At 43.2% G+C, this 27,749-nt stretch overlaps 1 protein-coding gene across 1 annotated transcript; it reads right to left on the minus strand.

Annotated features, from left to right (window-relative positions):
• Positions 1-845: 845 nt before the first annotated feature.
• On the minus strand, positions 846-27,156 carry LOC146808574 (pepsin A-like). The gene is made up of 9 exons (XM_085623598.1): positions 27,029-27,156; positions 15,282-15,438; positions 14,568-14,685; positions 12,754-12,872; positions 12,452-12,648; positions 4,288-4,404; positions 2,303-2,447; positions 1,913-2,011; positions 846-1,076 (listed from the first exon to the last, which is right to left on the minus strand). Exons 1-9 carry the CDS (start codon positions 27,079-27,081, stop codon positions 951-953), a joined length of 1,131 nt encoding a protein of 376 aa, XP_085479724.1. The 5' UTR covers positions 27,082-27,156; the 3' UTR covers positions 846-950.
• Between the last annotated feature and the right edge of the window lie 593 nt (positions 27,157-27,749).

The following is a 27,749-nucleotide window of genomic DNA, read 5'->3' on the forward strand; positions in this document are numbered from 1 at the left end:
CCCTCGCCCACAGAACAGGTACAGAAGAGAAAACACTGCAGGCCTCCAGTAGGTGCAGTGCAGCAGCAGAGGGAACTGCAATCTTCCCTCACACACAGAACAGGTACAGGTGAGACAGCAGTGCAGGCCTCCTGCACACTCTAGATGCTGAGAGCACCACAAGGTCTCTGCCGACTTCCATGGCTTGTACTGCATTGAATGACAGGTTAGGTGGTGGCCGTGCGCTCTGACATACACATGGCTTGCAACAGGTGACATTGAATGTCAGGTGTGGTGGTGGTGACCACTGTGACGTACATATGCCCCTCAACAGCTGACATTTAATGACAATTCTTTTCCTTCTACCTTGCCAAAATCCTTGGATGTTCCTGGTATCAGGAACTCTGGGCTGAGGAATGGGGGAGTACAGAGAGACATGCAGGAACTGGAAAGGATTTGTAATCTCCACTCTCTTAACTACCGCTGCAAAGTGGACCTCTCACACCCATGACACCCTGTGCCATAGTCTACACCTAGATTGAAGTAACAAGATGCACGCTGAGACCCTCGTACAAGGTCTTCTGATGAAAGGTACAACCTGGAGACACTTGTGTTAGGGAATGACCCTAAAAATGGTTTCGCATTGATGAAAACTGTACTTGAAAAGCTGAAATCCAGTAAGAGAACGTACTAGGATCACACAGATGGCCAAAATGGGAGGACCCTATGTGTAAGAAGCCTGACATAAACCACTTTTCTAATGAATAAGTAATTAAACAAAGGAGCATTCTTGAATTCTTGAGGCACTTTTCATATTTAATCTAAATGAATCTAGCGCTAATTGATCAGTAAAAGGAGAGACGCTGTTGTGGTTCACCATGATTGTTTATTATTCACTCAATATTTGTACACTCAGTCATTTTACAAAATCCCTGCCTCTAACTCACAAAGACAACTAACAAACTTTATGTTCATGCAACGGTGGCGAGGCCGATGTAGTTGGCGGCTCTGTCGAAAACGACGTAGTACTGCCTGATGAAGACGTCTCCCAAGATCCAGACTCCATCGGTCTCTTGGAAGTTGCTGCTGCAGTAGTTCTGGGGAGGACAGGAAGAGATATGCATGTAAAGATTTAGATTGTAAAATTGGGACAAATTAAAAGTTCCAATGTTCTAATATAGCCTTAGAGCCCCCCGGAGTGGGCTCTACTGGCCATTAAATGCCTACTCCAGCGTTAAAGAGGAAGCAGGTCTTTAATGGCTGGTAGAGCCCGCTACGGTGGGCTCTAAGTCTATATTAGAACATTGGACCCCAAGAGGGCAGAATGCTCTACTTTGTAAAACAAGGGCCTCACGGAGCCCCAGGGTGTTGAAATTTCCTCGGGTTCCGTGAGGCCTTTGTTAAACATTGGAATGTTGATGCTCTGGGCTTCTACCGACCATTAGAAGCCCTAAGCACTCCATTGTTTTCAATGGAGCGCCCAACATTCCAATCTTCTAATAGTATTTATGCCCCCCCATGTTTTCTAACATAAAATGAATTCAGATATTCTTAAAACCTGAGTTGGGTCCAGTGATGAGCCCCATAGCTTGAGGTAAAGCTCTCCGAGGCAACCAACAATTCTAGGAAGAGAGGCTGAATTAAGAGGGAATGAAAAGAGGTCTCCAAGAGTCACCCTACTTTGGCACCAATCTTCTGATGCATAGTCCCGTTTGACTGGGACCAGAAGCAGCGGGAGGTCTGACTCTTCAAGAAGGGTGGGAAGCATCACATTATTGTAGAAGTGGGAAGTGGGCCCGTTCTTCTGCTCATCTTATGAGGCACCTCAAATTCAGGCTTCATACGTGCTCTCCTTAAAAAGGGAGAGTTTTTCTGATTTTAAGGCTCTGTGCTAGCGCCTGAAAGACACACAGAAGCTGTTTATGCTCCTTACCTGGTTGATGTAGGCACTGGCCGGCACCGGGTACTGGACGCCATTGATTGTGAAAATGATGTCAGACAGCGAGCTGATGGAATTGCAGTTCACCACATACTAAGGAGCATGGAAGGAGAAAAAACAAATGAAAGAACATGTGTTGAGAATATGATCCAGACATTGCTGTGCATTTGATGGATTACAGAATGTGAAAAGTGGATTTATCTGCAAGGTTGTTTGAGAGATCAGCGAGTGAGTGACATGAGATGAGAAGAACAGAAATGATTCAATGGAATCACCTCAGATGCAGGTGATTGGCTTATCCCGAGTATGCAGCTTCAGACATCAGGATCTCCCAGGGATGGACAAGGTCCTGGATTGATCACCCCTCTGTACCCTATCGCTTACCTCGCCATTTGAACTCTGATAAGCTCCAATCGCATTCTGGATGTTTGAGATCCCGGGGGACAGACCAGCAATAAGGGACGTTCCGGTGTCGACGATGGCCTGGCAGCCTCCGTTGCAGGCGATAACATTCCCGTTCATGGAGATACTGGAGGTAGAGATGGAAGAGAAATTGGATTACAGCTAAGATACTACAAAATGAATTTAACTATTCATCTTTGAATACAAATCTTGAAAAAAAAGTACAGGTTTAACACTTTTTAGGGGGTATTTATGAGTTTATATTGTCTCCATAGCCAGCAATCAGTGTCCCCCAAACCCTTTTCACATAGCAACTGCAGGTGATGCATCTGGGAAACAAAACCCTGTGAGCAGATCCAGCATGTGAAGGCACCCTGAGGGATCTGTCATAACTCACATTATCACTGAAGAAAAATCTCCACAACAGGAGACCAGCCACAGACACAGCTTCAATAGTGTCCCAAAATTGTTAGGATCTCTGTCCCTGAGTGACCTGGACATTTAAAAACATTTTTTGTCTGGGGCCATCATGATTTAGATGGAAGACCGGGACGGAAAGCTTCCTCATGAAAATTGGATGGAAACTCTGGTGTGAATCATCCCCGTCCTCAAGTCTGAAAAAAGTGAGGGGCATATTTAAGGGGATTTGGCATAAGGCAGTGCAGCAAGTCACCTCGCTGTGCTGCCCTATGTCACAGTGAAAGGGCAGGAATGCACTGTATTTATCTAATACGGTGCATTCCTGTTATTTCCCCCTGCGCTGGTACCGTTTCAGCAGACTAGCGCCAATGTAGGACTGGTGCAAGGGTGCCAGTGTTGTCGACAGGATTGTTTTTGTGCAGGAAGGGGCACCTTCCTGCACAAGAATCATCATAGGAGGCTTTTTCCTCTTAGAAAGAGGCAAAAAGAAGATAAATTAAGTTAATTACCTCCCCTGGGACGGCGCATCCACAGTCTTACAGGGTGTTGCATATCTGGAGAAATGTCAAGATCCAGGGGTGTTGCATGGGAACAGCAACCGCAAATGCCTCTCTAGCGCAGAGTGAGGCAACGCAGCGATTTGCGCTGCCTTTGCCTTGCCTCACTCCATATCTATGAGGCATTTGCTTTGCGTGGCCTCCTTGAATTGATTTTGTGGTTTGCCCCGCCGGAGCGTCACTAAAAGCTATGCTACAGTGGCACAAGCGGCTCAGGAATATGCCCCTGAGTTTCCACTGGTGCAGCTGGCAGTTATGCCACAGTCGGAAAGGTAATGCCGTGAGGGGAACACGAGAAGGAGGTAAGGTATCTGACTACATTTGTCAGATGTCCCACTAAGGTCCTTCTCCAAATGAGGCCATACATATTCACCCAACCGTGTTCACTACTTGAGCATCGCGTGTGTGCTACCTGTGTGGAGCAGGGAGATGTTGTGCGCAAAGGTGCATGTATTCACATCCCCGGTAAAGTCATCTAGTCACCAGTGGCCTGATTTGCAAATTTGCTTTTAGAAAGGTCTGAAACTTGTTACTAAATGTTTTTTTTTAGGAATTAAAACGAAAAAATATCCTCATCTCCCCCAAGTGAATGTGCCAGGCCTGGCTGCAGTGGGCCCATGGCTATCTGGCAGTTGTTGTCTCTTGCTGTGTGTATAGCCAGGAACAAACACTCCCTTCAGTCCTCAATCCTCATACATTGATATGGTGTGGAAATTTCCAAGGATTTCATTGAAACTGTCCCTGGATTTGGTGTTAATTTCAGTGGCGCGGAGAGGTGGTGCTCCTGGGCCCCCTCCTGACTTCCTTCAGTGCACCAATGGCAGAAGAGCTAACATTTGTTAACAGCTGGATGGGTTTGTGTGGACTGGTTCTCTCCCTAACCATAGATCACTGATCTATTGAGTTGCTGACTGCCACCTGTCTGCAGCTGACCGTCCCTACACCTGACCTGTCCTTTGTTACACCTGTCCTGCTGTTTGTTACACCTACCTCTCCAGGGTGATCTGCCAGTAGGTCTCGGCGGAGAGAGGTATCCAGTTCAAGCTTCCAGTGTAGTAGGAAGAATCGTAGCCACCAAAGATCACCACGCTCCCGCTGGCTCCATTCCTGTGATCACAAAGAAGAGAAAATTGAGATCAAATGATGAAGGATACAAACGAGTGAGGCTTCACCTACGCATTAGGATATAGCATTTGCTTCTGAGTGCAAACCTCATCTATTTCAATCTGCGCCACTTCGACGTGGGCGACATTTACGACTGGGCATTGTCAGCGGGACGCGCAGTGTGGATGTGGCTCTCAGGTTGACAAGCAATGTCTAACCTGCTGGAAGTGTAAATTCTACTCATTCTAAGCTGTCAGGTTGTGAACTTGTCCTGTTGTGCTGTAAAATATCAACTTTTGAGTCTGAGCAGCCACAAGGTAAAGGCTGCGTTTGGAAAGTTGGTCTGGCAGTGTGACCTGGCTGGTGGTGAATCTATTGGACTGTGGAGTCAAGCTTAGTCATTCTGTATGTTTTAATCCATTTTATTCGGCTTTGCAAATACGACAGTTAGATATGGCACATCAACCGGAGAACAGTGGAGCAGTATCTCCCGAGTCCCACCTACACGTCATCCCCCTGCCCGCATCCCATCTCATAACAGGTTGTGGTATCTTCTCCATAGATGAAGCCCAGGCGTTCTTACCACTCTGCAGGTGACGCGTGTCATGCGAGTCACGTGAGGGGGCTTAGAGAAGAACTAAACTGCACAGTTGTTTCCTCCTTTGTTACCTCCATCACTACACTCCACCATCATTCTATGAAAGTTAACATTTAGTAATATTTTGTATAAAATATACTTACCTGAAGAATCTTATAATCATATGCCATCACCAACCACTGGGGGTGAATGTTTTGCCAATGTGCAACATTACATCCATCATCTTGTGTGTTTTGCCATCACCAACCATCCATTCTGACCTAAAAACTCAACCTAATGCAGTCTTAACCTGTTTAAAAAATACAAATGATATATAAAGCCCTTGCTCCGGAGGTTCTGTCCATTGGATGTTCCGGCTCGCACCGTACATGCTCAACAGAACCTTCGGGTCATTGGACGAAGCATGGCTGGCGAGACTAGCATGAGCTACCCTTAGGAATAAAATCTTGTGTGTGAGGGGAGTAAAGTGTTGGAACTCTCCTCTGCTGGATATGAAATATACATGCCCTTATTTACAAAGAAACAACGTATTGCTGCGCCAAGGAAGAGATGAGTCAACATTTTACGACACCATGAATGCACCAGTTTTACAGTACAGAGGTCTGTGGCGCAAGGTCCCAAAGATGCATCAGAAGTTCGGACGTATCCGTGGGAAGGACGCTGCAAAGCATTTGACCTAAAAGTGGTGCATTGCTGTAGTTGGTCAAAAAAGGAGGCGATGCCTCAGTTTTAGTTAACACAACTGTCCTACTGTATGGGGACCAATGTAATAGAGTGTCAAAAGGTAAAAAGGTCACCATGCATTGGTCCTGGATGTCACGCATACAAGTGGGCATAGTCTACTTATGTGTACCACAGGTCCTACAGATGTGTGACATAAGTCATTAATGTGTGATTTACTGTGTTACCTTCTTATGCGTGCACTTACATTTTGAGAGGATGTGACTTGATTGCAGATTACACCGTTTCAAATCATTTCAGCTGGTCAAATTCCTCTGTAACAGCCCATGCGTCACCCTACGCCTGGCTTTTCGAGGTGTAGGAATTTTGATGCATCTCAAGCACAGTGGCCCACTTCCCAACAATGCGTGACTTTTAGGAAAAGTTATAATACCACAGCGTCAGTTTTACTGGGGATTTTACGAAGGAACGCCGAACTTTCATATATTCATTCTAACGTGACACAGCCGATTCAGGCGAAGTAAAAAAACACGCATCCTGACGAAAAGTGACGCATCTTCCTTGATGGGCCCCTATGAAAATATGGAGAAAAGATAGTGCTGCTGCTGCGTAAAAAAAAATCACGCAGCGGTAGCGCCAGCTCCTTGTAAATATGTCCTACAATGTCTTTCTCTGAGTGTTTTGCTAGATTAGGAACTTTTCCGTGCCGCGAGCTTGAACTTGTCAATTCTCATTTACTTGCCACATGTGGCACCTGGACCCCCTTGTGTTTTTGGAGCTCCTTGCAAACGCTGGGTATCTTGTCTTGATATAAAATATACCCTCATGACAGGATGTCCAAGTACCCCCAACGCGGATGTTGCACCTGGTCACCAGGCACCAGACCTTCTCATGAGTCGCCCCCAGGCCACCTCTAGTTCCTTCGTTCGTTCCACCTGAGCTCCAGATGTAGTCAAGTTTGTTTGAGGCGAGCACCGAAGTGACCCAACCAGAGCATCCTTGAGTATCGACAAGACCTACGCATGCGCACCTCAAGGAGACTCTGGTTGTCCAGCTGCACATTGCTGTAAACTGCTGCTTCCCTCTCAGTCCAGTTGTTGTCTTCACCTGCTGGTGTGTGTAAGTGTGCTCATGATTAGCAGGAGGCAGCAGACATGATTTACATAATTGTATTTATTTATTTAAAACATTTCTAATGTGCTACCAACTGCCATGTGGAAAATTCAGATCACACAAAAAGTAAGGGCGTGTTTGGCCTGGGAATGGCCCAAAGGCGACAAGGGGACTATAGTGCCAAGTCGATAATAGACCCATGAAAGCATCAAAAGATGGCTATACCTTGAGTATATAGCAGATAGGAGCCCGGGTGTCAGGGTAGACCAGGTGCTTAATTTGAGACAGTAGAGTCCGATGCTCGTGACATCCAGGACCAATGCAAGGTGGGTTTCAGTCTGAGGAGACTTGGTGAGGGGCTCCTGTGGAAGTTACCTTCATAAAGAAAGGTGTGGCCAGCAAATCTTAAATATCAGAACTGATGATGTTAAGAATCTGTTATTGACAGAGGTGGGACTCCAGATTGTTGGCAGGGAACAAAGGACCAGTCATTTAATTTGTAGTGCAGTCATTCATCACCTTTGATGAAGGCAAAGTGTGGTAGTCTGTAGCCTTCCCTGTGGTGGGAGACAATGTAGGATTTGAATGCATTCCCACAAACCTCCTCTATCTGGAGACAGATGGAGGGTCTCTATCGAAGATCACTTCCAGGTTGGCTCTTGATTTAGAAGGTTGGTGGGATCCCACGCCATCAGGCAGACCTAAGGGGTTCAAAAGACGATCGAATGAAAGCGCATTATTTAATTTGTCCTAGTAAGGCACAGTCGGCTGCGTTCCAACCACTGGTGAAAATGAGAGAGACGATGGGGTACTTTGAGATAGTTGTCAGGGTGGTCCTCAAGCTTTAGAAGGAGCTGGGTGCCATCTGCATGCATGGGGTATCCAAAGATACAGGAATCCATAACAGCTGCTTAAAGGGGGTGTAAAAGTCTTAAGTAAGATGGGGTACAGAGCAGAACCGTGAGGAACGCGGCAATGGATGTTATGTGTGCCTGGAAGTAAAGGTCCCAGTTTTATTTGATGTGTGCAATTATATAGGGTAGAAAGTGTACCCTATGGAACTAAGTGCCAGCCCACTTGTTTGTCAGTCACGGTGACTGCCATCACAGCAGGAGGAGCCTCAGCGTGTACCCTTCAGGCCAGGATTGTCTACTACGAGTCGTCCTTCTAGCTGTGTGACCATACATGACTACAAACTCTCTGATTATCTACAAGGCTAATGGTACTCCTACTGGTACTATTGGTGTTAGAAGCGCCACAGCTCCTACTACTCAAATTGCAAACCCATAACCTATGTTGCTGCTGCTATCAGTAATACTTGTTCTAGTATATATTAGTGATATTGTAGTGTATGTGCTAATACATGCCTCCTCCCGGAAAGTACCTGTTGCAAGGTGTATTTCCCTGCTTTTCCCCTCACCTTGTTGTCCTACCTTTCCCACCCCCATAGCCTGCTATGGTTCCTTCCGCTTTCCTGCAGTTCCTGCTGTCACCAACAATCCATGGTCAGTTGGTGACGGTTCCCTCAGCTGTTAGCTGCGGTGTTTGTTGGAGGCTGTGAGACCAATAAACAGGAGTTTACTCACAATGCTTTGACGTCTCTTTTCAACATTTTGGCGATGATTTGCTGCTGGTCGGGGACTTGCAACCAGCCTCCGCCCCAAATACTTTCTTTACCACAGCAACCTGTAGTCCCAGTCCTGACTGTTCGTGTGAGCCGCTACTTACAGTGTCGAGGTAACACAGTCCTAAGGTGAGGAGCCGAGTAGTGGGCAAAGTCGAGTCAAGTGCGTGCCGTCTGTCCGACCGTCTCCTGGGACTGCATACTGTGTCCCGCTTCGACGCGTTCGCCTGCTGGGCCGTCTTCCGCTTCTAATTTACATAAATGATCGGAGCCTCTATAGGCAGCTCCTGATCCAAATATTGCTTCCGATCCAATTCTGATCATCACGATAACGGGCGCAGCTTGGAACAGTTCTTACACGCTATTAGAAACTCCGATCTATTTTGCTCGTCTACTCTGCAACTTTATGGAAGCTGGAAAGACACTTTGGGCAAAAAGTGAATGTGGTCTTAGCGAGACATACGTTCTTTTGCAGGGCGCAAGAAAAAACTAAATAAGTTACATCCTACATAGCTATGGTGAGAGGTTTGGTGAACTTATGTGACTTTGGCGCCTTGGGTGATTCTCATATTAGACACCAGCTCGTACGCTGTACTAATAACCCAAAAATCCAAGAGAAGTTGCTGACTGGGAACCCTGACTTAAAGGTTGCTGTGGAAATAGCTAAAGGTATCAAACATACAGATGAATGGATTAGAGAAATGAAGCATTCTAATTGGAACGAGACAATACAGGTGGTGAAAAGTAAAGTTGATCCTGAAAGTGTTGAGAAGGAGAGTTTCTCTAGCAAAATATTTGGTGAACCCTCTAGTAGCAAGTTTATAGAAGATAGGAGGGGTGAAAGACTAAGGTGTTACCATTGTGGTAATTGCAATCATTCAGCAAACAGCCCAAGTTATCCTGCTCAATCCACAGTCTTTAGGAAGTGTAATAAAAGAGGACACTTTGAAAAAATGCATGTTCAGAAAGAAAGAAAAATGTACATGCAATCGATGAGGTTGCTGAGGGAACCAACAGTATGTATATTTTCCAAATTGAAAACAAACTTTGTTCAAGGGTGTGGACTACCCTAAACACATTATTTCACTTGATGACATTGAATTTAGTGAGTTTGTTGACTCATGCTCTCCATATACTTTAGTCGATTATGACATTTTTAAGGAAAAGTTCCTTGGCAGGTAGTACATGCTGAATTCACCTGAGTTAGATCCACAAAGGTATAATAAGAATCCCATTCCTCTGGTGGGCATGTTCGGTATGCAAATGAAAGTTAAGGAACGTTTGACTCAAGGGAAAGTTTACCTTACGAGAAATGGATCATGTTTGTTGGGATGGGCTCGCCAGAAAGAGTTAGGCATTACGCTTGACCCTAACAGAGTTTAACTTGTGTTTGCTGTTGAAGGGAGTAAACTGGAGCTCAATGCTATTTGTGATGAGTTCCCTGAGGTGTTCTGTGATGATCTGGATCATATAAAAGGCTTCCAGCACAGAATTTAAATGAAAGACAACGCAGTCCCTGTAATTCATAGAGAGCGTCCCATTCCCAACCTCATGCGAGCTCTGTTGAGGGAAGAGTTGGACAGGTTAGTTTCACTGAGCATTATTGAACCCATTGAAAGCTCTTTGTGGCTTGCTCCGATTGTGGTTGCTCAGAAATCTTGGGTAAGGGGTTTGTGTCTATGTGTGGACCTGAGGGATCTGAATACAAACATTTGGATAGACAGGTTCCCCTCCCTCGCTTCAATGAAATGATCAGTATGATGGGAAAGACAGAGATTTTCAGTGTGATCGACCTATTATCCTGCCTACCAACAAATTAAGTTACATCTGATTCTAGGTCGCTCATATAGTTTATTACCCCTTTTGGTGCGTACAGATTTCTCCATATGCCTTTCAGCTTATCTTCAGCTGCTGCTGTCTTTTAGTGTGTCAAGCAGAGCATTTTGGGAAGAAGTGATAACATCCTTTGTTTCAAGGATGACATCCTTATTCATGGAGTGTCAGTACAACAACATGCAGCCACTTTGAGAATTGTACTTGAGGCTCTCAAAGAGGCTGGCTTCACAGTAAGTAAGGATAAGTGCAAAATCGGTATAGAATCTGTAGACTACTTGGGCAAACCATCTTAAAGAATAGAGTTAAGCCAAAGTTATATTTGGTCAGAGCTGTGAGAGATGCTCCTTTCCCAAAGAATAAAGATGAGTTAAGGTCGTTTTTGGGGCTGACATAATATATGAATAAGTTTGTCAGGAATTTTACATCACCTTTAAGGAATTTATTAAAGAAAAATACCCTTTTTATCTGGGAGGAGGTTTGTCAGTGTTCTTTTGAGGCTTTCAAGGAGGCCATTGTGAATGCTCCCTCTCTGAGCTGTTTGATATACGACCCAAAACTATTTTGACCTCAGATGATAGCGGTGTTGGTGTGGGTGTGGTGTTGTCGCAAGTAGTAGATGGTAAGGAAGTGATTGTAGCCTTTGTGTCTAGAGCTTTGAGAGAAGATGAATGCAATTACTCTACAGTTGAAAGAGAAGCTCTGGCTTTTTCTTGGGCTATTGGTCATTTAAATTGTTTTCTATGGGGTCTTCCTTTTGTGGAATGCACTCTCCACAAGCATTGATGTACACATTCTCGATCGAAGGGAGGGTTGCCACGACCCCCAAGATTTCCAAATTGCTCTTAGGTCTGGAAGCATTCAATTCCATTATAGAATATGTGCCTGGTAACAGGAACTGGCTCGCAGATTGTCTTTCACGGCTACCCTGGATTTAGGGAAAGCTAGTGAGTGATGCCATGTCTGAGAGTGGTGGGATTGTGGCTTCAGTGGAAATTCCAGGAATTTCAGAGGAAGAGTGGGAATCGCAGATAGGTGGTGAGGAGACCTTGGAACAAGTCAAAAGCAAGATCATTCATGGATGGCCCAATAAACCTGGTACACTTAGCGATAACCTTAAGGATTATTGGGTTGTGCATAATGAATTAGGCAGTACAATTGTCTTAATGTCAAGAAAACCTGCCGATCAGGCTCTCCAAAGCATGCTGTGGTCCTATCATACCGCACCCAACTTGGTTACCAATATCTCACTGTTCCTGGCGTTAAAAGGAAGACTTCCTGGAACCAAGTATCACCTAACTGGTTGGGTGGAGAAGTGCCCAGAAGGGTGGATAGGGACAAGATGAACAGACTTTGATAGCTCTACCAGCTTAATTACAAAGAGAAGTATGACTCAAAGTATGGTGCTGTAGAGGGCAGGTGAAAGTGGAAGACATCCTCCTGGTCAAATTACCAGTGTCTCGTCAAGGAGGGGGAAGCAAGTATTCAGAGCCCATGAAAGTGGTCAAGGTGGGCGGGAATGTGGTTACACTGGATGACTGCCGCACATGGAGTGTAGACATGTTATCAGATTGTCATCCCTTCTTAATCAAGAACAGTGCGGAGGTGTGTTCAATGGGTGATACCAGATCAAAATATGGTCGGAGGAGCACGAGGCCACATAGAGCTCTGAGTGGCACAGAGATTATGTTCCACACTGATCTATAGTTCTGTAGTTGCTGTGGGAATACTGTATTGTACTATGGTGTGGCATATGGTGTTTATCACTTTCAGAACTACTGTAATATTTGAATGTATTCGCATTGGGTTGGGCCTGGTTCTCTATTTTTTTCTTACTATGGATGATTCTTTTGCACCAGCTTTATTCCTGGTTTTCTTTTGTTCATAAGGGGGAGATGTGTTGTAAGGTGTATTCCCCTGCTTTTCCCCTCACCTTGTTGTCCTACCTTTCCCACCCCCTATAACCTGCCATGGTTCCTTCCCCTTTCCTGCCGTGAGCATTTCCCGCAGTCACCAACATTCCATGGTCAGTTGGTGACTATTCTCTCAGCTGTTAGCTGCGGTGTTTGTTGGAGGCTATGAAACTAATAAACAGGAGTTTACTCATGAGACTTTAACAAGATAATTAATGTATACAAATATTCCTTTTATGTCATGTGGTTACTCCTTCATATGTGGTGTGTGACGAGAACCTGACTTACGGGCTCAGGTAGACGGAGAAGAGATTTGCAGAGAGCAGCCCCTGACTCCACATATTGTCAAAGACAGGGGTGGCGTTATCTTCTGAAAGGCTTGGAAAGGCCAGTCCCAGGATGCCATCGAACTGCGTCTGAGAAAAGAAATCTGCTTCTGTGTAGGCCAAGCCGAAGACCTGGTTGGTGATGGTGAGGCCTCCAACCTACGAGGAGAAGGAAAGAGATGGTCACGGTCACGGTCATGAAGCAAAGACTAGCTGTGAAGGTCCTTGGGACACATCTGTCTAAGCTACCCCTGGTCCTCCTACCTGCACGGTGTCGTATCCCAGGACCCCGGTCATGCTTCCGGTGCCGTACCCAATGGACAGGCTGGTGCTGGTGGACTGGAAGGTGGAAGAGCTGGAAGGGCTGAACCTATTGTGATTGGCTGTGGGTTTGAAAAGGCATCATTAGCAATGAATCATCAGAAAAATCTCCTCCAGGACAGGCTGGAGTTGCTCAACCCTGGCATCTGCCATTTGAGGCTACAAACTCTGCCTATAATTGTGCCTGTTGACTTTTGTTTCCCTTAGTAATTATGACGGTACATAAGCCAAGCGGCAGTACTTGTAATTGATAAAAGCAAATACAAATAACAAGAACATCAAAGTCATCAGTTTTAGTCCTTCAGAGTGTTGCTTATTTGTGAAGGACCCTGGGTTCTTCTTCTGTCGCTCACCCTGGCCCACCTTGGCTTTCCTTTTCTGACTTGCTTTCCACCACACATTGAGCTGGATATGTTTTTGGAACAGTCCAGATGCAATTTTGTGATTTACAAAACCACACAAAGCCCTATTTGAATTGTTCTGCATGGCTTTCTAAAAAGCAATAACCCAGTTCCCCCACCCATGGATTTTGATGCAAACCCATATTTACAAACACTTGCAAACATGGCAGCGCACCAAAACGGTGCAGCTACCCAAGTCTGGTGTATCGAGGAGAAAAATCTCCTTGTTACCTCCTCTTTGCATTCTGCAGCACACATTCAAAGAGGAGTATGCCTCCAAGTATACTTTTTGTGCTGGGATGTATTTTGAACGAGTTATTTCAATCTGCCTAGCAGGGGTAAGAGCATCATTGGCTAGACCTATTTTTTTTAATTAATTTAACATATTTAATTTGACAAAGAGATAATTCTAAAGTTGTTTCAATATTGCAGAAAACTCATATGCTTTTCTTGTGACATCTTTACTCCCAACACAAGATACTACCCCAGAGACTATAAGTATTTAGATTCAGGGGCTAAAAAAAGTAAACACTAACACAAAGAAATATTTGCAGTCCATACACATGATACTGGAGCCGGCGAGACCGGCTCAAGCCGCTCATAAATACTTGAAACTGAAATACCAGCTTTTCCAATGAATTTGGAAATCTTTACAACTTTGATGCAGTCACTGTTTCCCAGATGTTCCATCACGTTGATGGAAGTCTAAAGGGTGGAAACATCTGTCATACCAATATAATCACCCTATAAAAAGTTATAAGCAAATTTCTAGACCCTTAAAGTCAGGGTTATATTCAAACAAAGTCTCATATAGACCAAAAGACCTCCACTGGGAACATCAGGGCCTGGGAAGCGTTTCAATGCTTATCTCTTCGATAGAGAAGAGGTATCAAGAGCTCTTTTTGGGCAGAGTCCATGCCAGTCAGTGGTACTTGGGAAATGAGGACTACCGACAAACCATGTCAGGTCATCGGCAGAAAGAGGCTCCCAATTTGTTTAACTGTCTACAAATAAAGTTGGCTTTGTACCCCACATTAGCCTGGGATGCCTGGCTTACAGCCAATGACATTCAGGACCTGGCTTAGATCTTGGCGGATGGGTTACTCTGTCATAATGGTGACAGATAGCCCATCTGCTGAAATACAAGTCCCATAGGACATAATGGGATTTATATTTCAGCAGACGCGATATCCCTCACCATTGTGACGTAGAAACCCGTCCGTCACATCTAAATCAGGCCCTAAGGCGTCAGGTGCTACCATGAGATATGTATTTCCTTTGTCTTGCTGAAAGCCAAGGCTCCATTGACTTACAAAAAAGGTCCTATGGATGGATGAAACCTCAGAAGATACTTACAGCAGGCCGAGCTGGAGCAATACACAGATGGGACCCAGAGGTTCGAAGAGCCGCTGTCAAAGATCACGATGAAGTTTTGAGGCGGAGTCCCAATGGAAATAGTCCCATAATAAGACATCTAATGGGTATTGGAAGGAAATTTTAATTTAGTTTTGGCAGTGTTGGTCACATAAACAGCTTTATTCTTTTAAATAAATAATTTATGTAAGGGTGCACATGACTCCAATGTCTGTCATATTACGACCACACCAGAAATGCTGTGCACATGTCTCTAATGATTGGCCAGGGCCTTGACAAACATCACTGTACACAACACATACACACAAACCAGCGGTCACAGACCATTGCACAGACTCCTCACTACTCTTTTGTCTGTCATACAGCAAAATCTGTAGGTGCTCAGGGTGGACATAACTCCGACCCAGCACTCAGCACCTCATCCTGAATCACTCAGCACCTGTTCTTCTGCCTGTCAATGACAGGTATCCATCGACCACTGCTGACAAGTCTCTTTCTTATAGACACCTCTGAGGATGGCTGCACACTCACCATTGAGATCCAATGCTAGCACATCCTACAGATCCACCATTGTCCACAGCCAGTAGGTCATCAAATGCCATTGCCTATTAATACATCACACTATGCAATGTATAGAGCACTGAATGTTCCAATGGCAATGTGAAAACGCGCACGGGGGAGGTATGTTTCACTCACATCCATGTAGTTGGTCATCGGCTCACTGGCCACTTGAGCAGCCAACTCTGGGAAGTATTTGCTGCCTGGATTAATTTTGTGAGTCTTCAGAAACTCATCCAGTAGGCCCTCCTCTCTCAGGCGATCCCTCAGGGATTTCCCTTTTATCAGGGGGACCCTATTAAACGAGAGGGAAAAGAAAGAAACTCATCAGTAGGAAAAGGAAGACACAAAAATAAATACAATGAGAAGGCTGCAGGTTGGTTTTAATTGAAATAGTGAACCACTGAGTATCCCCGTGTGAGAGGAGCTTCCTACTGGTAATAAAGAATTACAAATTGTATCTAGTAGTAAGGAATAACGGCACGCTGTGTCTAAGGTTCATCTTAAGAACATGTAATAGCTTTAGGAGCAGCACCCTTAGAAGAGTAGCATCATACTCTGCACTAACTCAAATTTCAATATATTTTCAACATCACCCACTTAACACTCATGTGTCTGGACAACTCGGTCAGCTTCAGCATCTAGACTCACGCTCTCCAAGGGATAACCATGGAGATTTACAATAACTGTCTACTTCTAATCCACAGTGAGCTCAACCTCCTGATTCTAACTGTGCCCTATCCTTTCACCCCTGATACACAACCTTATGTACAATGTACAATCCAATTCCATTCTTAAGACCTTACACCAAATTTGCTTGCATACCAATGGTACTAAGCTCCAGTTATACATTACCCTTTCCCCAAAATCATCTTAATAGTAACAAGCACCTTAGAAAAATTGAGGGTTGACGATGCTATCTCCCCGTATGTAGGACAACATTGCTCTTCACATTGACTTGAACCATGGTTGTCCTCTTGTGGTGTATCAAATGATGGTTGTCGTTTTTATAAGTTTAACACACTTTATCTAACTCTGACTCACTCATTCACTCACGAATAACAACTGAACCAATTTTGGATATGCCCCTACCTCTACAGTTATGCTTGAGAAGTAAAATGTGCTATATTTCAATCATCATCAAAGTAAGACATACAAATTGATTCAGTGATCAAACGTGACCTGGTGCTGACCATGAAGAGGGATTAAAATGTGGTTGAAACACATGGATCAATATAATTGTACATGGAGATGTTCTATGGGATCCACCCCACTTAGGTAATCAACTTGCACTAACCACAGGAAAATAGCAGAAATGTGGTATATTTTTACTGCTTATCTGTAGTGTCTTTACAGTTTGCTTATTTGTCAAATCAATTTTCAGTACAACTCATTTTCTGAAAACTGAAAACCTGTGACAAAGCCATCCTGTTCTATGAAACTGAGACACGTATACAGGATGTGTCTCTCTTGTTTGTAACAATTGGGGTTGTCAGAGAAAGGAAGGTTCAACACCTGAATGTTTTAATATAACTAGATTCAGATATTCTGCAGATTTTATGACTCAGAATAATATATTATTGGCCCTTTGAATGTACAACTAATAAGAGGACCCTCCCTCTCCTCCCAAACAAACATCTTCGGTCTCTTTGGACTTGCTGCTTTAAGAAATTAGAGCTCTGCGTCCAAGAGACAAACTCTCAGTTACAAACTCTAACTGAAAGATGGGCAAGATTAGAAGACAGAGTCACTACAGTAGAACAGTCCCTCGAGTCACTGACTTCTGCCAGTAGTAAGTCAGATGTTCTTCACGCTCAAGTACTGTCTCTCCAGAAACAAGTTGGAAATTTGGAAAATAGAAATAAACGGAATAATCTCCGCATTTTTGGATTATCAGAAAACTCGGAGGGTTCTGACCCTATAAACTTCTTCGAATCTTTTTTACCTAAAGTACTTAATTTGCCTCCGGACACCCAGCTAAACATTGTTTGGGTCCTCTTTCTGCTTCGACTTCTGCTAGCATGAAAAAGCCAAGAGGCGTTATCTTGTATTTCCTAGAATACACTGATCTACTTAATGTCTTATCAGCAGCCAGAGCGGCTAAATGTATTTCCTGGGCAGGGAATACTTTGTTTTTCTCCCAGGATTTCTCAAAACCTACTGCTGACCGATGAAAAGTCTTTTTAGCGATGAGGCCTCAACTTCGATCCATTGGAGCTCGCTATGGTCTGTTTCACCCATGCCTCTTCAAAGTGACTTTCAACAATAAGACTACTGCATACGACGATCCTCTAAAACTGACAAGCTTTCTTAACTTCAGTCACCCTGACTCCATGGATACTTCTGTATCCTCCTCGTCGACTACCAAATAGATGATACTATTGTGTTGGCTTGTTCTTTTTACCATTGTATATTCTGGATTGAATGTTCATTTTGTTTAACGTTTCTTCTTAATTACTGTTGATATTTTGTCTGTTCCTGTTTTGCTTGCATCTAATTTTCCCTTCTGCTGCTCTCTTGCTCATTAGACTTTTATATTATTTTATTACAGGTTCAGCTCGTTATATGTATTTCCCCACTTAGTATATCGCTCGTTGTTTCTCGTTCCTCCCTGCTCCTGTTTGATGTCTGGAGTCCTCACTCTTCCATGTGGCCTTACCTCCCCTCACCTTATATGTGTCCCGGATTATTTGTGAGTATGTTTTTTGTGTCTTCTTTATTGTGTTGCATAGTACTTCTTTCTTCTTTCCTTTCTCTCTCTTTTCTTTCCCCTTCTCTTTTCCCTAGCTCTACCTATGTCTTCCTATACTGTACTGGTATTTCTCCATATTCTCTTCGAATCATTTTTTCTTTTTATCCATTTTCCTTTTTTCCTCTCTCTTTCCCCCTTTTATATCTCATCAAGATTAAAATGTTTTACGTCTTCATTGGCATCTTACTTATGCATAATTGGTATATGCATTATGTTTGTTTCACTTCACTGCACAGTTTCCTTCCCTTGATATGGCTTTAAAAAATATTACATGGAATGTGAAAGGTTTGAATTCCCCTATTAAGAGACAACAGATTTGATCTTATTTATCTAAATTAAATGCTAAAATTGTTTTGCTACAGGAAACACACCTTACTGAATCTGAATCTCTAAAGCTCAAAAAGAATTGGGTTGGTGAACTCTTCTTTTCCCCAGGGGATGGTAAACGAAATGGTGTTATCACTTTAATCCACAAGTCACTACGGACTTCTCTTGTTGCTCAGGAAAATGATGATGAAGGTAGATGGTTGTTCACTAAATTAGAGATTGATGGTGTTTTGCTCTCTTTGTTTAATGTTTATGCCCAACTTCTGGAGATGCCCCCTTTTGGTCCCATTTACAAAAATTAATTTCCCACAATTACTCTGGTAATACTATACTAGCTGGTGATTGTAACCAAGTTTTAGATCCTTTTCTGGATAGGAAGTCTTCAGTTTCCTTTGTCCCCTCCAAAGCACACAAAACTTTCACACAAACTGTTAAACACTCACATTTAATTGACGCTTGGAGAATATGCAATCCGTCTATGCAGGAGTTTACCTTTTACTCTGCACCTCACCAGACACAATCAAGAATTGACTATATTTTTACATCACATAACATCTCTCAATCACTACTTTCGGCAGAAATAGGTCCCATCCTCATCTCCAACTATGCTCCTGTCTCCGTCTTGTTAGATTTACTGCCTCACTCATCATATCCCAGAAGATGGAGATTCAATAATACTTTGCTTTTGGACCCTCATTTTAACTCCTCCTTTATTTCTTTTTTCAATGAATATTTCTTTTTTAACAATGATGATACTATGCACTTTCACATAATTTGAGACGCTTTTAAGGCTTCTGCTCGAGATTTTATTATTCAATACACTTCTAATAAACGGAAATCAGCCCGAGCTTTAAATAAAGAACTCCTCTCGAAGATAAAGAAATTAGAACACACTTCACTTCCAAATCAAAGCACTGCTTACCAGATCTCATTAAAGCTAAAATTTAATATAATAAAGATACGACAGATGCTGCTTCATTGTTTCTCTTAAAAACCAGTGCTAAGGTTTATGGAGGACAAAATAAATCCGGCAAATTATTAGCCAACTAATTAAAGACTAAACAAAATAAATTGAATATTGAATCCATATTGTCGGATAACAACATTTCCAAACACAAGGATGCTGACATCTTGCAAGACTTTGTTCACTTCTATGAGCAACTTTATACCCCTGAAATGGACCCCTCTGAAAATGATATTTCCTTATATCTTTCTTTAATTCACAATCATCTGAATCCTCTTCCACAATTTGACATCCTAGAAACAGACCTGACCTCGGCCGATTTGCTTAATTCGCTCAAATCCCTTAAAAAAGAGAAGGCCCCTGGTCCAGATTGTTTCACTGTTGAATTCTTCTAACACTTTGCTCAAATATTCATCCCTAAACTCCACTCTTTAAATTCCTCTTTTGTTTATACTGGTAATTCCTCAGGGACTTTCTTAGAAGCTTTAATTTGTCTTATTCCCAAAGAGGGGAAAGATCTACACTAATGCAAAAATTATAGACCTATCTCCCTAGTTAACATAGATTACAAAATGTTTTCAAAGTCATTAGCTCTCAGATTAGAATCCTTCTTGCCCCAACTCTTAGGTAAAGAACAATCGGGCTTTGTGATGGGTAGATCTATAAATGACAACACACGTTTGTTTTTTTATATCATCTCTAAGTCATCAAATCTTACAGAACATCTAGCTGCCATAACTCTAGATACCGAGAAGGCTTTTAATAGAGTCTCACGGTCTTTCATATTTCAGACTTTAAAATGGTTTGGAATTGGCCCCAAAATAATTTCCTTGATTTCTTTATTATACTCCAATCCTAAGGCTGCCATCTTTGCCAACGGTCTCACATCCTCTTATTTTAAGGGCATTATATGGGTACATCAGTTATTTGAGAATAACTCTTTCCTCACTTTTTCCACTATACACTCCCTATACCACATACCACTATCATTCTTAAATAAATGTTTAGCCTTACGCTCTGCCATACTAGTCTCTTATTCACATTTTCATTCCTCGCCTCCTGCCCCTGTACCAATAGATCACGCCTGGTTGAACATCGTTTCCAAATCACCAAAGGCCTCCTCCTTATACTCCTGTTTATTATCCCCGCTCTTACAAAGATCCAAAACTAAAGTTGAACTTTCCTGGGAAACTGATTTAGGTGTACAATGGCCCATATCCATTTGGAATATGATTTGGATGAAAATTAGGAAATCCTCCAGAGCAGCCAGCACCACACAAACTCAATTTTTTATCTACAATAGATTAAAGTTGACACCTGTTTCCTTACACAAAATGCATCCTAACTCTCCTGACATCTGTTGGTCTTGTCATCCCCACAAGCTGATCTTAAACATTTACTTTTTTCATGTCCAGAAGGTTTGCAATTCGGGAAAGCTGCCTGGTCCCAAATTAACTCTATCTTTAAAACTAACGTCCCCCTGGTTTTCGCTAATATCATTCTAGGCAACATAACTAATTTTTGGAACAAACCGAAACCACAAATGCGAATCATTGATTTACTAATTGCTACTGCTTTTCAGCAAATTACAAAAAACTGGAAGGATTTCTCCAAACTCTCATACTTAGCTTGGTGGTACTCTGTCTGTCATAATCACAGACTGGATACAACTTTTGTCTTTCCCATATCCTTGAAACCCAAACGATTACTTCTATGGTCCCCTGTTACGACATTTTTAGATAAGTGCGCCAAAAGTTGCTTTGCTCCATTACCTTCCATTCAAGAAGTTGCTCTACCTTCTTGATATACTCAGTTGTCAATTTAATTTATTCAATATAACTTTGATTTATCGTGCATATTTCTTTATTTTTAATTCTTATTCCCGTTGTCTACACCAAAGATCTTTTTATACTATGCATTCATTTGCCTTGATGCCATTGTTGGAATGTTAAATAATATTTTCTTTTGATGATGTAAAACTTGTTTTTCCCTGATGCATTGTATTACATTCCTAATAAAATCTCTTTTGAAACTTAAATACAGCTGGACCAGTTGTCAGCAGACAGCTTCTTTTGTATAAAGGTTCAAGTAAAAATTACTAAAGGTGCTAGCAACTCAGTTATTGTCCTGAATACACTTCGCACGAAGTCCAGTATTTCAAGTGTGTTTTCACTCACTTACTTTATCTTACGCCTCCAGGCACTCATCCACCCAGCTTTGTTGCCCAGCTTGTACAACCGTTGTTTAGCGCAGAACATAGCATTTTCCTCTTTGTCCATATCCAATTCTCTTACTTATTGCCTCAGAGTGAGCATTCTGTGTCTGAGTTTAAGCACACCCCTCCTTTTATTTATATCCCCTATTTCCCTTCGTGTGGATTCTAGGAGTGCCTGACAGGTTGTCAGCCTAGACGAAGCTGAGCTAAGGAAACCTCTTACCACAGCCTTCTACATATCCCGTAGACTTCCATCATCCTCATCCCCCTGTCATTCTCTTTTATGACGTTAGTAGTATATACAGTGACCTTGTCTCTCACAGCTGGACCACTGAGAGGCATTCATTATGGCACCATCTCTATTGCTTAGTGTGTTATGTGTTAGTTTCAAACAATGTGTAAATTGGGGCGTGGTCTGAGATGAGGATGTGTCCAATTTCAGCTTGCGTTTTATGTTTATCAAAGCGGAACTTGTTAAAAAGTGATCTAGTCGGGTGTAAGTTCTATACATTGATAAGTAGGTGTAATTTACCTAATTCGCATACATTTGACAGCATGTGTATACTAATGGCACTGAAAAGAGCCTTTTTTAATGTCATTGCCATCATTCCCTCACTCTGTATCTTAGTGCCCCTCTATCCTTCACCCCATCGACAACTACACTGAGGTCCCTTCCAGTTGTTGTGTCAACTGTTGCTATCAAAATACCATCCAGTCTGGCGGTTTTGAGGAACTGAGGCCACAGCATCAGGGCCATGCTATTAGTCCCCTACTCAGAATATATTAATCTGTAACTCATGCCTGAAGATCTGCAACAGCTTCCAGAGACCCTTTCAGGGTGATTTGTCACGCTTGACAAGTAACAATAATAATAATAATAAATAATAATAATTTAAAGTTTGTCAGATGGAGTAGTGTCACAGCGATAGAGGAGGATATTACCTATGCCATCCTAAGGGTACTTTGCTTTCAATATGCAGAGATGACCGTTGGCCCTGCGGTCATCTCTTCACAAAGAGGGAGTTTGATTTTTAAAAACGAAAAAACAAATGACCCCCCAAACTGTAGTGTAGCGGCCATTATTGTATTTTTCATGTCCCTCACCAGAAACTCTATGAACAATGTGGATGCCTACTGTATCAGTGGTGGGAAACAGAAGACCTACACCCATAGACTTCATGAGGAAGGAGTCTTGCAAAACATATGTGTTTCAGGAGATCTTTGCATAACTACTGTAAAATTGGATGGATTGGGGAGAAGAGAGTGAGCGTACCTCCTCGTTTTCCTCTAGGCAGAGCCTGCTCGGGAACAGGTTTATCTCCGCAGCTGCTTTGGCGGCTGTGTCTCAGAGGGGGTGCAGCTGTGTCTCACATGGGGTGCGATTGTGTCTCAGTGGGGGTGCGGCTGTGTCTCACTGGGGGTGCGGCTGTGTCTCGGTGGGGGTGCAGCTGTGTCTCAGTGGGGGTGCGGCTGTGGCTCAGGAGGGTGTGGGTGTGTCTCACTGGGGGTGTGGCTGTGTCTTGGTGGGGGTGCAGGTGCGTCTCAGGGGTGCAGCTGTGTTTCAGTGGGGCAGAGGCTGTACCTCAGGGGGTGTGCGGCCGTGTCTCAGTGGGGGTGAGGCTGTACCTCAGGGGGGGTGCGGCTGTGTCTCAGTGGGGGTGCGGCTGTGTCTCAGTGAGGGTGCGGCTGTTTCTCTGTGGGGGTGTGGCTGTGTCTCAGGAGTGTGGCTTTGTCTCAGGGGGGTGCAGCTGTTTTTGATGGATTGGGCTCTGGAGCACCTGGGTGACTCAGACCCCAACGGAGCCCCCTGGATCCCCAAACCTGACCTTCCTCCCCCCTTCCACCCAACCGCCATGGAAGGATGAACATTCTCTGGTTTGCTGCTGCCACTGCTGTAAGTTATTGAGCTATTGTTTGGGGGCTTATTCTTTGAAATTGTATATTGTTTGCTTTTTATTCTGTCACAGCTCTGTATTCTCACTCTATTCGGCACCTGTGCTGTGCTAGCTGTCATCTTATTGCACATGATTGGGGTTCGCTGAGACTGCCAGAGGCGGTATGCAGTGGCCTACAACATTGGTTCATTATAATGTATGTTTATGGTTGTATAGCTTTATTTGATTTGATTTTATACATTTATAAAGCGTGGGCTGTCACTCCGGAAGGAGCATCCTGTCATTGGGCGGAAGAAAGTGAAGGAGGAATGGGGGTGACCCTATATGAGGGATAGGCATAATTTGACTGAAGATCCAAAAATCCAGGTCTTCAGCGCCTTCTTGAACTGTGTTTCTGTTTTCAACAACCTCAGGTGTGTTGATATGAGATTCCAGGCTTTAGTTCCTAATGTGGCTACAGTTTTTCCTCCCTTAGTTTTATGCCTAAAACAGGGGGGTTTGAGGAGATTTGCCGATGAGGATCTGAGAGTCCTGGCTGTGGTCTAGGGGGCCTCTTGGCCCATAGGAATGAATGGGAAGGTATTCCAAGATTGCAAATCTCAATTTGCGATTCACAATTAAGGAATATTAAGGAATCGCAATCATTTTTGTGATTCGTACATACATTCCATTTTGTATGTCCTTAATAGCGATTTGGTAAAAATCGCTATTAAGGACTCGCAAAACTGACTTTGCCTACATCTGGCCCTTAGTTTAGACCTAAAATCTAACTTTCCAACTAGTGAAGTTAGACTTTTGGTCTGAACTTAGTTCGAGTCTAACTTTACTACTAGTAAAGTTGGACTTTATGTCTAAACTTAGACATCGGGTCTAAACTTGGCTTTTTGGTCTAAGTTTACCTTTGCACACTATATGTTTACTGCTCAGACTACGTGCAGATGATCAGAGGAGAGTTTTAGCTTTTTGCTTCCTTCTTTTACCTTCAATTTCCTAGAATAAACAGGGGGCAACAATTTGCAAGCCCATAACAACCTTTACAGAACATGAACTTTAAGGTTTAGAATAAAGCAGTGTGTCTGTGCTATCAGTTCATGAAGACCTGAGAATCCTCTAGACTTTATGGTTTAGAAGTAAGCAATGTGTCTTTTTAGAATAAAGCAGTGTGTCTGTGCTCTTGGTTCCTGAAGACCAAAGATTCCTCTAGACTCTATGGTTTAAAATAAAACAGTGTTTCTGTGCTCTTGGTTTGTGAAGACCAAAGACTCCTCTAGACTCTATGGTTTAGAATAAAGCAGTGTGTCTGTGCTCTTGGCTGGTGAACACCAAGGACTCCTCTAGACTCTATGGTTTAGGATAAAGCAGTGTGTCTGTGCTCTCAGTTCACGAAGACCAAAGGCTCCTCTACACTCTATGGTTTAGAATAAAGCAGTGTGTCTGTGCTCTCAGTTCATAAAGACCAAAGACTCCAGCAGACTCTATGGTTTGGAATAAAGCAGTGTGTCTGTGCTCTCAGTTCATGAAGACCTGAGAATCCTCTAGACTTTATGGTTTAGAATAAATCAATGTTTCTTTTTAGAATAAAGCAGTGTGTCTGTGCTCTCGGTTCATGAAGACCAAAGACTCCTCTAGACTCTATGGTTTCGAATAAAGCAGTGTGGCTGGGCTCTTGGTTCGTGAAGACCAAAGACTCCTCTAGACTTTAGGGTTTAGAATAAAGCAGTGTGTCTTTTTAGAATAAGGCAGTGTGATTGTGCTCTCTGTTCATGAAGAACAGGGACTCTTCTAGATTTTATGGTTTAGAATAAAGTAGTGTGTCTTTGCTCTCACTTCATGAAGACCAAAGGCTCTTCTATATTTAATGGTTTAGATTAAAGCAGTGTGTCTGTGCTCTCAGTTCATGAAGACCTGAGACTCCTCTAGACTTTATGGTTTATTAGAACATTGGAATGTGGAGCACTCCATTGAATACAATGGCAGGTCCGCAGAGCAACATTAAATGTTGCTTTTGTTCACAGCTATTGCTGTGAACAAATGCTTCTCGGAGCTCGAGGGGATTTAAACCCCCTCGGACTCCAAGACGCCTTTGTTTTATGAGTTAGAACATTTTGCCCTTTAGTGGCAGAATGTTCTAATAGCCTTATAGCCCTTCGTAGCTGGTCTATAGTAGCTATTAAAGTCCTGCTCCCTTGTTAAAGGACGTCACCTTCGGCTAGGGACTTTAACGCTGGAGTGGGCCTTTAATAGCCAGTTTAGCTAACTATGTTGGGCTATAAGGCTATAGAATAAAGCAATGCGATTGTGCTCTTGGTTCATGAATACGAGAGACTGTTCTAGACTTTATGGTTTAGAATAAAACAGTGTGTCGGTGCTCTCAATTCATGAGGAACAGAGACTCCTCGAGACTTTATGGTTTAGAATAAAGCAGCATGTTTTTGCTCTCAGTTCATGAAGAACAGGGACTCCTCTAGACTTTATCGTTTAGAATAAAGCAGTGTGGCTGTGCCCTTGGTTCATCGAAACCCGAGACTCCTTTAGACTTTATGGTTTAGAATAAAGCAGTGTGTTTGTGCTCTTAGTTCATGAAGTCAAGAGACTCCTCTAGACTTTATGGTTTAGAATATGAGTGTGTCTGTGCTCTCACTACACGAAGACCTGAGACTCCTCTAGACTTTATGGTTTAGAATAAAACAGTGTGGCTTTGCTCTCAGTTCATGAAAACCAAAGACTAATCTAGACTTTATGGTTTAGAATAAAGCAGTGTGTCTGTGCTCTCACTTCATGAATACCAGAGTCTCCTCTAGACTTTATGATTTAGAATAAAACAGTGGGTCTTTTTAAAATAAGGCAGTGTGGTTGTGCTCTCAGTACATGAAGAATAGCAACTCCTCTAGACTTTATGGTTTAGAATAAACCCATTTGTCTTTTTAGAATAAAGCAGTGTGTCTGTGCTCTCGGTTCATGAAGACTAAGGACGCGTGTCTGTGCTCTCAGTTCATGAAGTCCAGAGACTCCTCTAGACTTTATGGTTTGGAATAAAGAAGTGTGTATTTTTAGAATACGGCAGTGTGATTGTGCTCTCTGTTCATGAAGAACGGGGACTCTTCTAGACTTTATGGTTTAGAATAAAGTAGTGTGGCTTTGCTCTCACTTCATGAAGACCAAAGGCTCTCGTGGATTTTATGGCTTAGAATAAAGCAGTGTGTCTGTGCTCTTAGTTCATGAAGAACAGAGACTCCTCAAGACTTTATGGTTTAGAATAAAACTGTGGGCCTCTGCTCTCGTTCATGAAGACCAGAGACTCCTCGAGGCTTCAAAGTTTATAATAAAATGGTGTCTGTGCTCTCGGTTCATGAAGACCAGAGACTCATCTAGAGTTTATGCTTTAGAATAAAACAGTGTGTCTGTGCTCTCAGTTCATAAAGAGCTATTTTGCATACATATCCCAGTGTAGTACTCCCTTATTAGACATAAATATTACATGCATGATTGCTGTAAGCTAAGCATACAACTGAAAAGAACTACCAAACCCTCTGGACTGCAGACCCTGCCTTAATCCCACCAGCCTCCACCCCTGTAGTAAAGCTCTAAGTAGACACCTCCTTGGCCAGGCACTTAGACAGGGCCATGAGGCTCTATGATAGCAAATACTCACTTGACCGGGCACTTAGGCTTTGTCTAAGCTCCCATCTCATGACCCTACAGCATACTTAGGGACTCATAGGAAATACTCACTTGACCAGGCACTCAGAGAGGGCCACCAGCCCCAGGAGCAGCAGCCACTTCATGGTTTCCTCTTTGGTCCACAGTATCCAAGACAGATCTCAGACTCTGGAGTCAATTGTGAGAATCCCAGGTGAAGGTGCTCCTTATATACTGGAGAGGCGTTCCTTGTACAACCTTCACGTGCAGACAAGGAGTGCGTGTGTGTGTGATAAACCAGGGGCTCTTATCCAACACCAAAGAGAAAGGCTATTCTCATACTCCTAATCTCAGTAGATCTCTATATTGTCTAATAATGCACACGTGCCTTTGTGGACATCATATCATGTGTACAGATTAGATGCAGTGTGTGCTGCAATTCTTGGAAATGTACATACCTGTGGGAGAGTGGCAGTGCACGTGCCCTCTGGATACTGAAAGGACCTTGAGATAAGGACACATTGACCTAGTGTGTGGTGCAGCAGTCAGATGCACAGGTGACTTCCAAGAAGCCTTCTGTGGCCGAGGGTTAGACTCCACATCTGTGCGAGGGTCAGGCTATCTCTCATGTGAATACTCATGCATTTCACAAACCACAGAGCTTGTGTTGAAGTCCAGTGTCTTGTCCTCACCCTGGAGGGCTCTCTCTGTGACAGAAGAGGAGCCAAGGAGGTTTCAAGGAGGGTATGTTCATTTGCAGTCATTAATATGGAATCATTAGGTGCTTTTGTAATGTTAACACTTGTGCTTAGTT

Source organism: Triturus cristatus, chromosome 8 (genome assembly GCF_964204655.1).
Source record: "Triturus cristatus chromosome 8, aTriCri1.1, whole genome shotgun sequence".
NCBI classification, from domain to species: domain Eukaryota; kingdom Metazoa; phylum Chordata; class Amphibia; order Caudata; family Salamandridae; genus Triturus; species Triturus cristatus.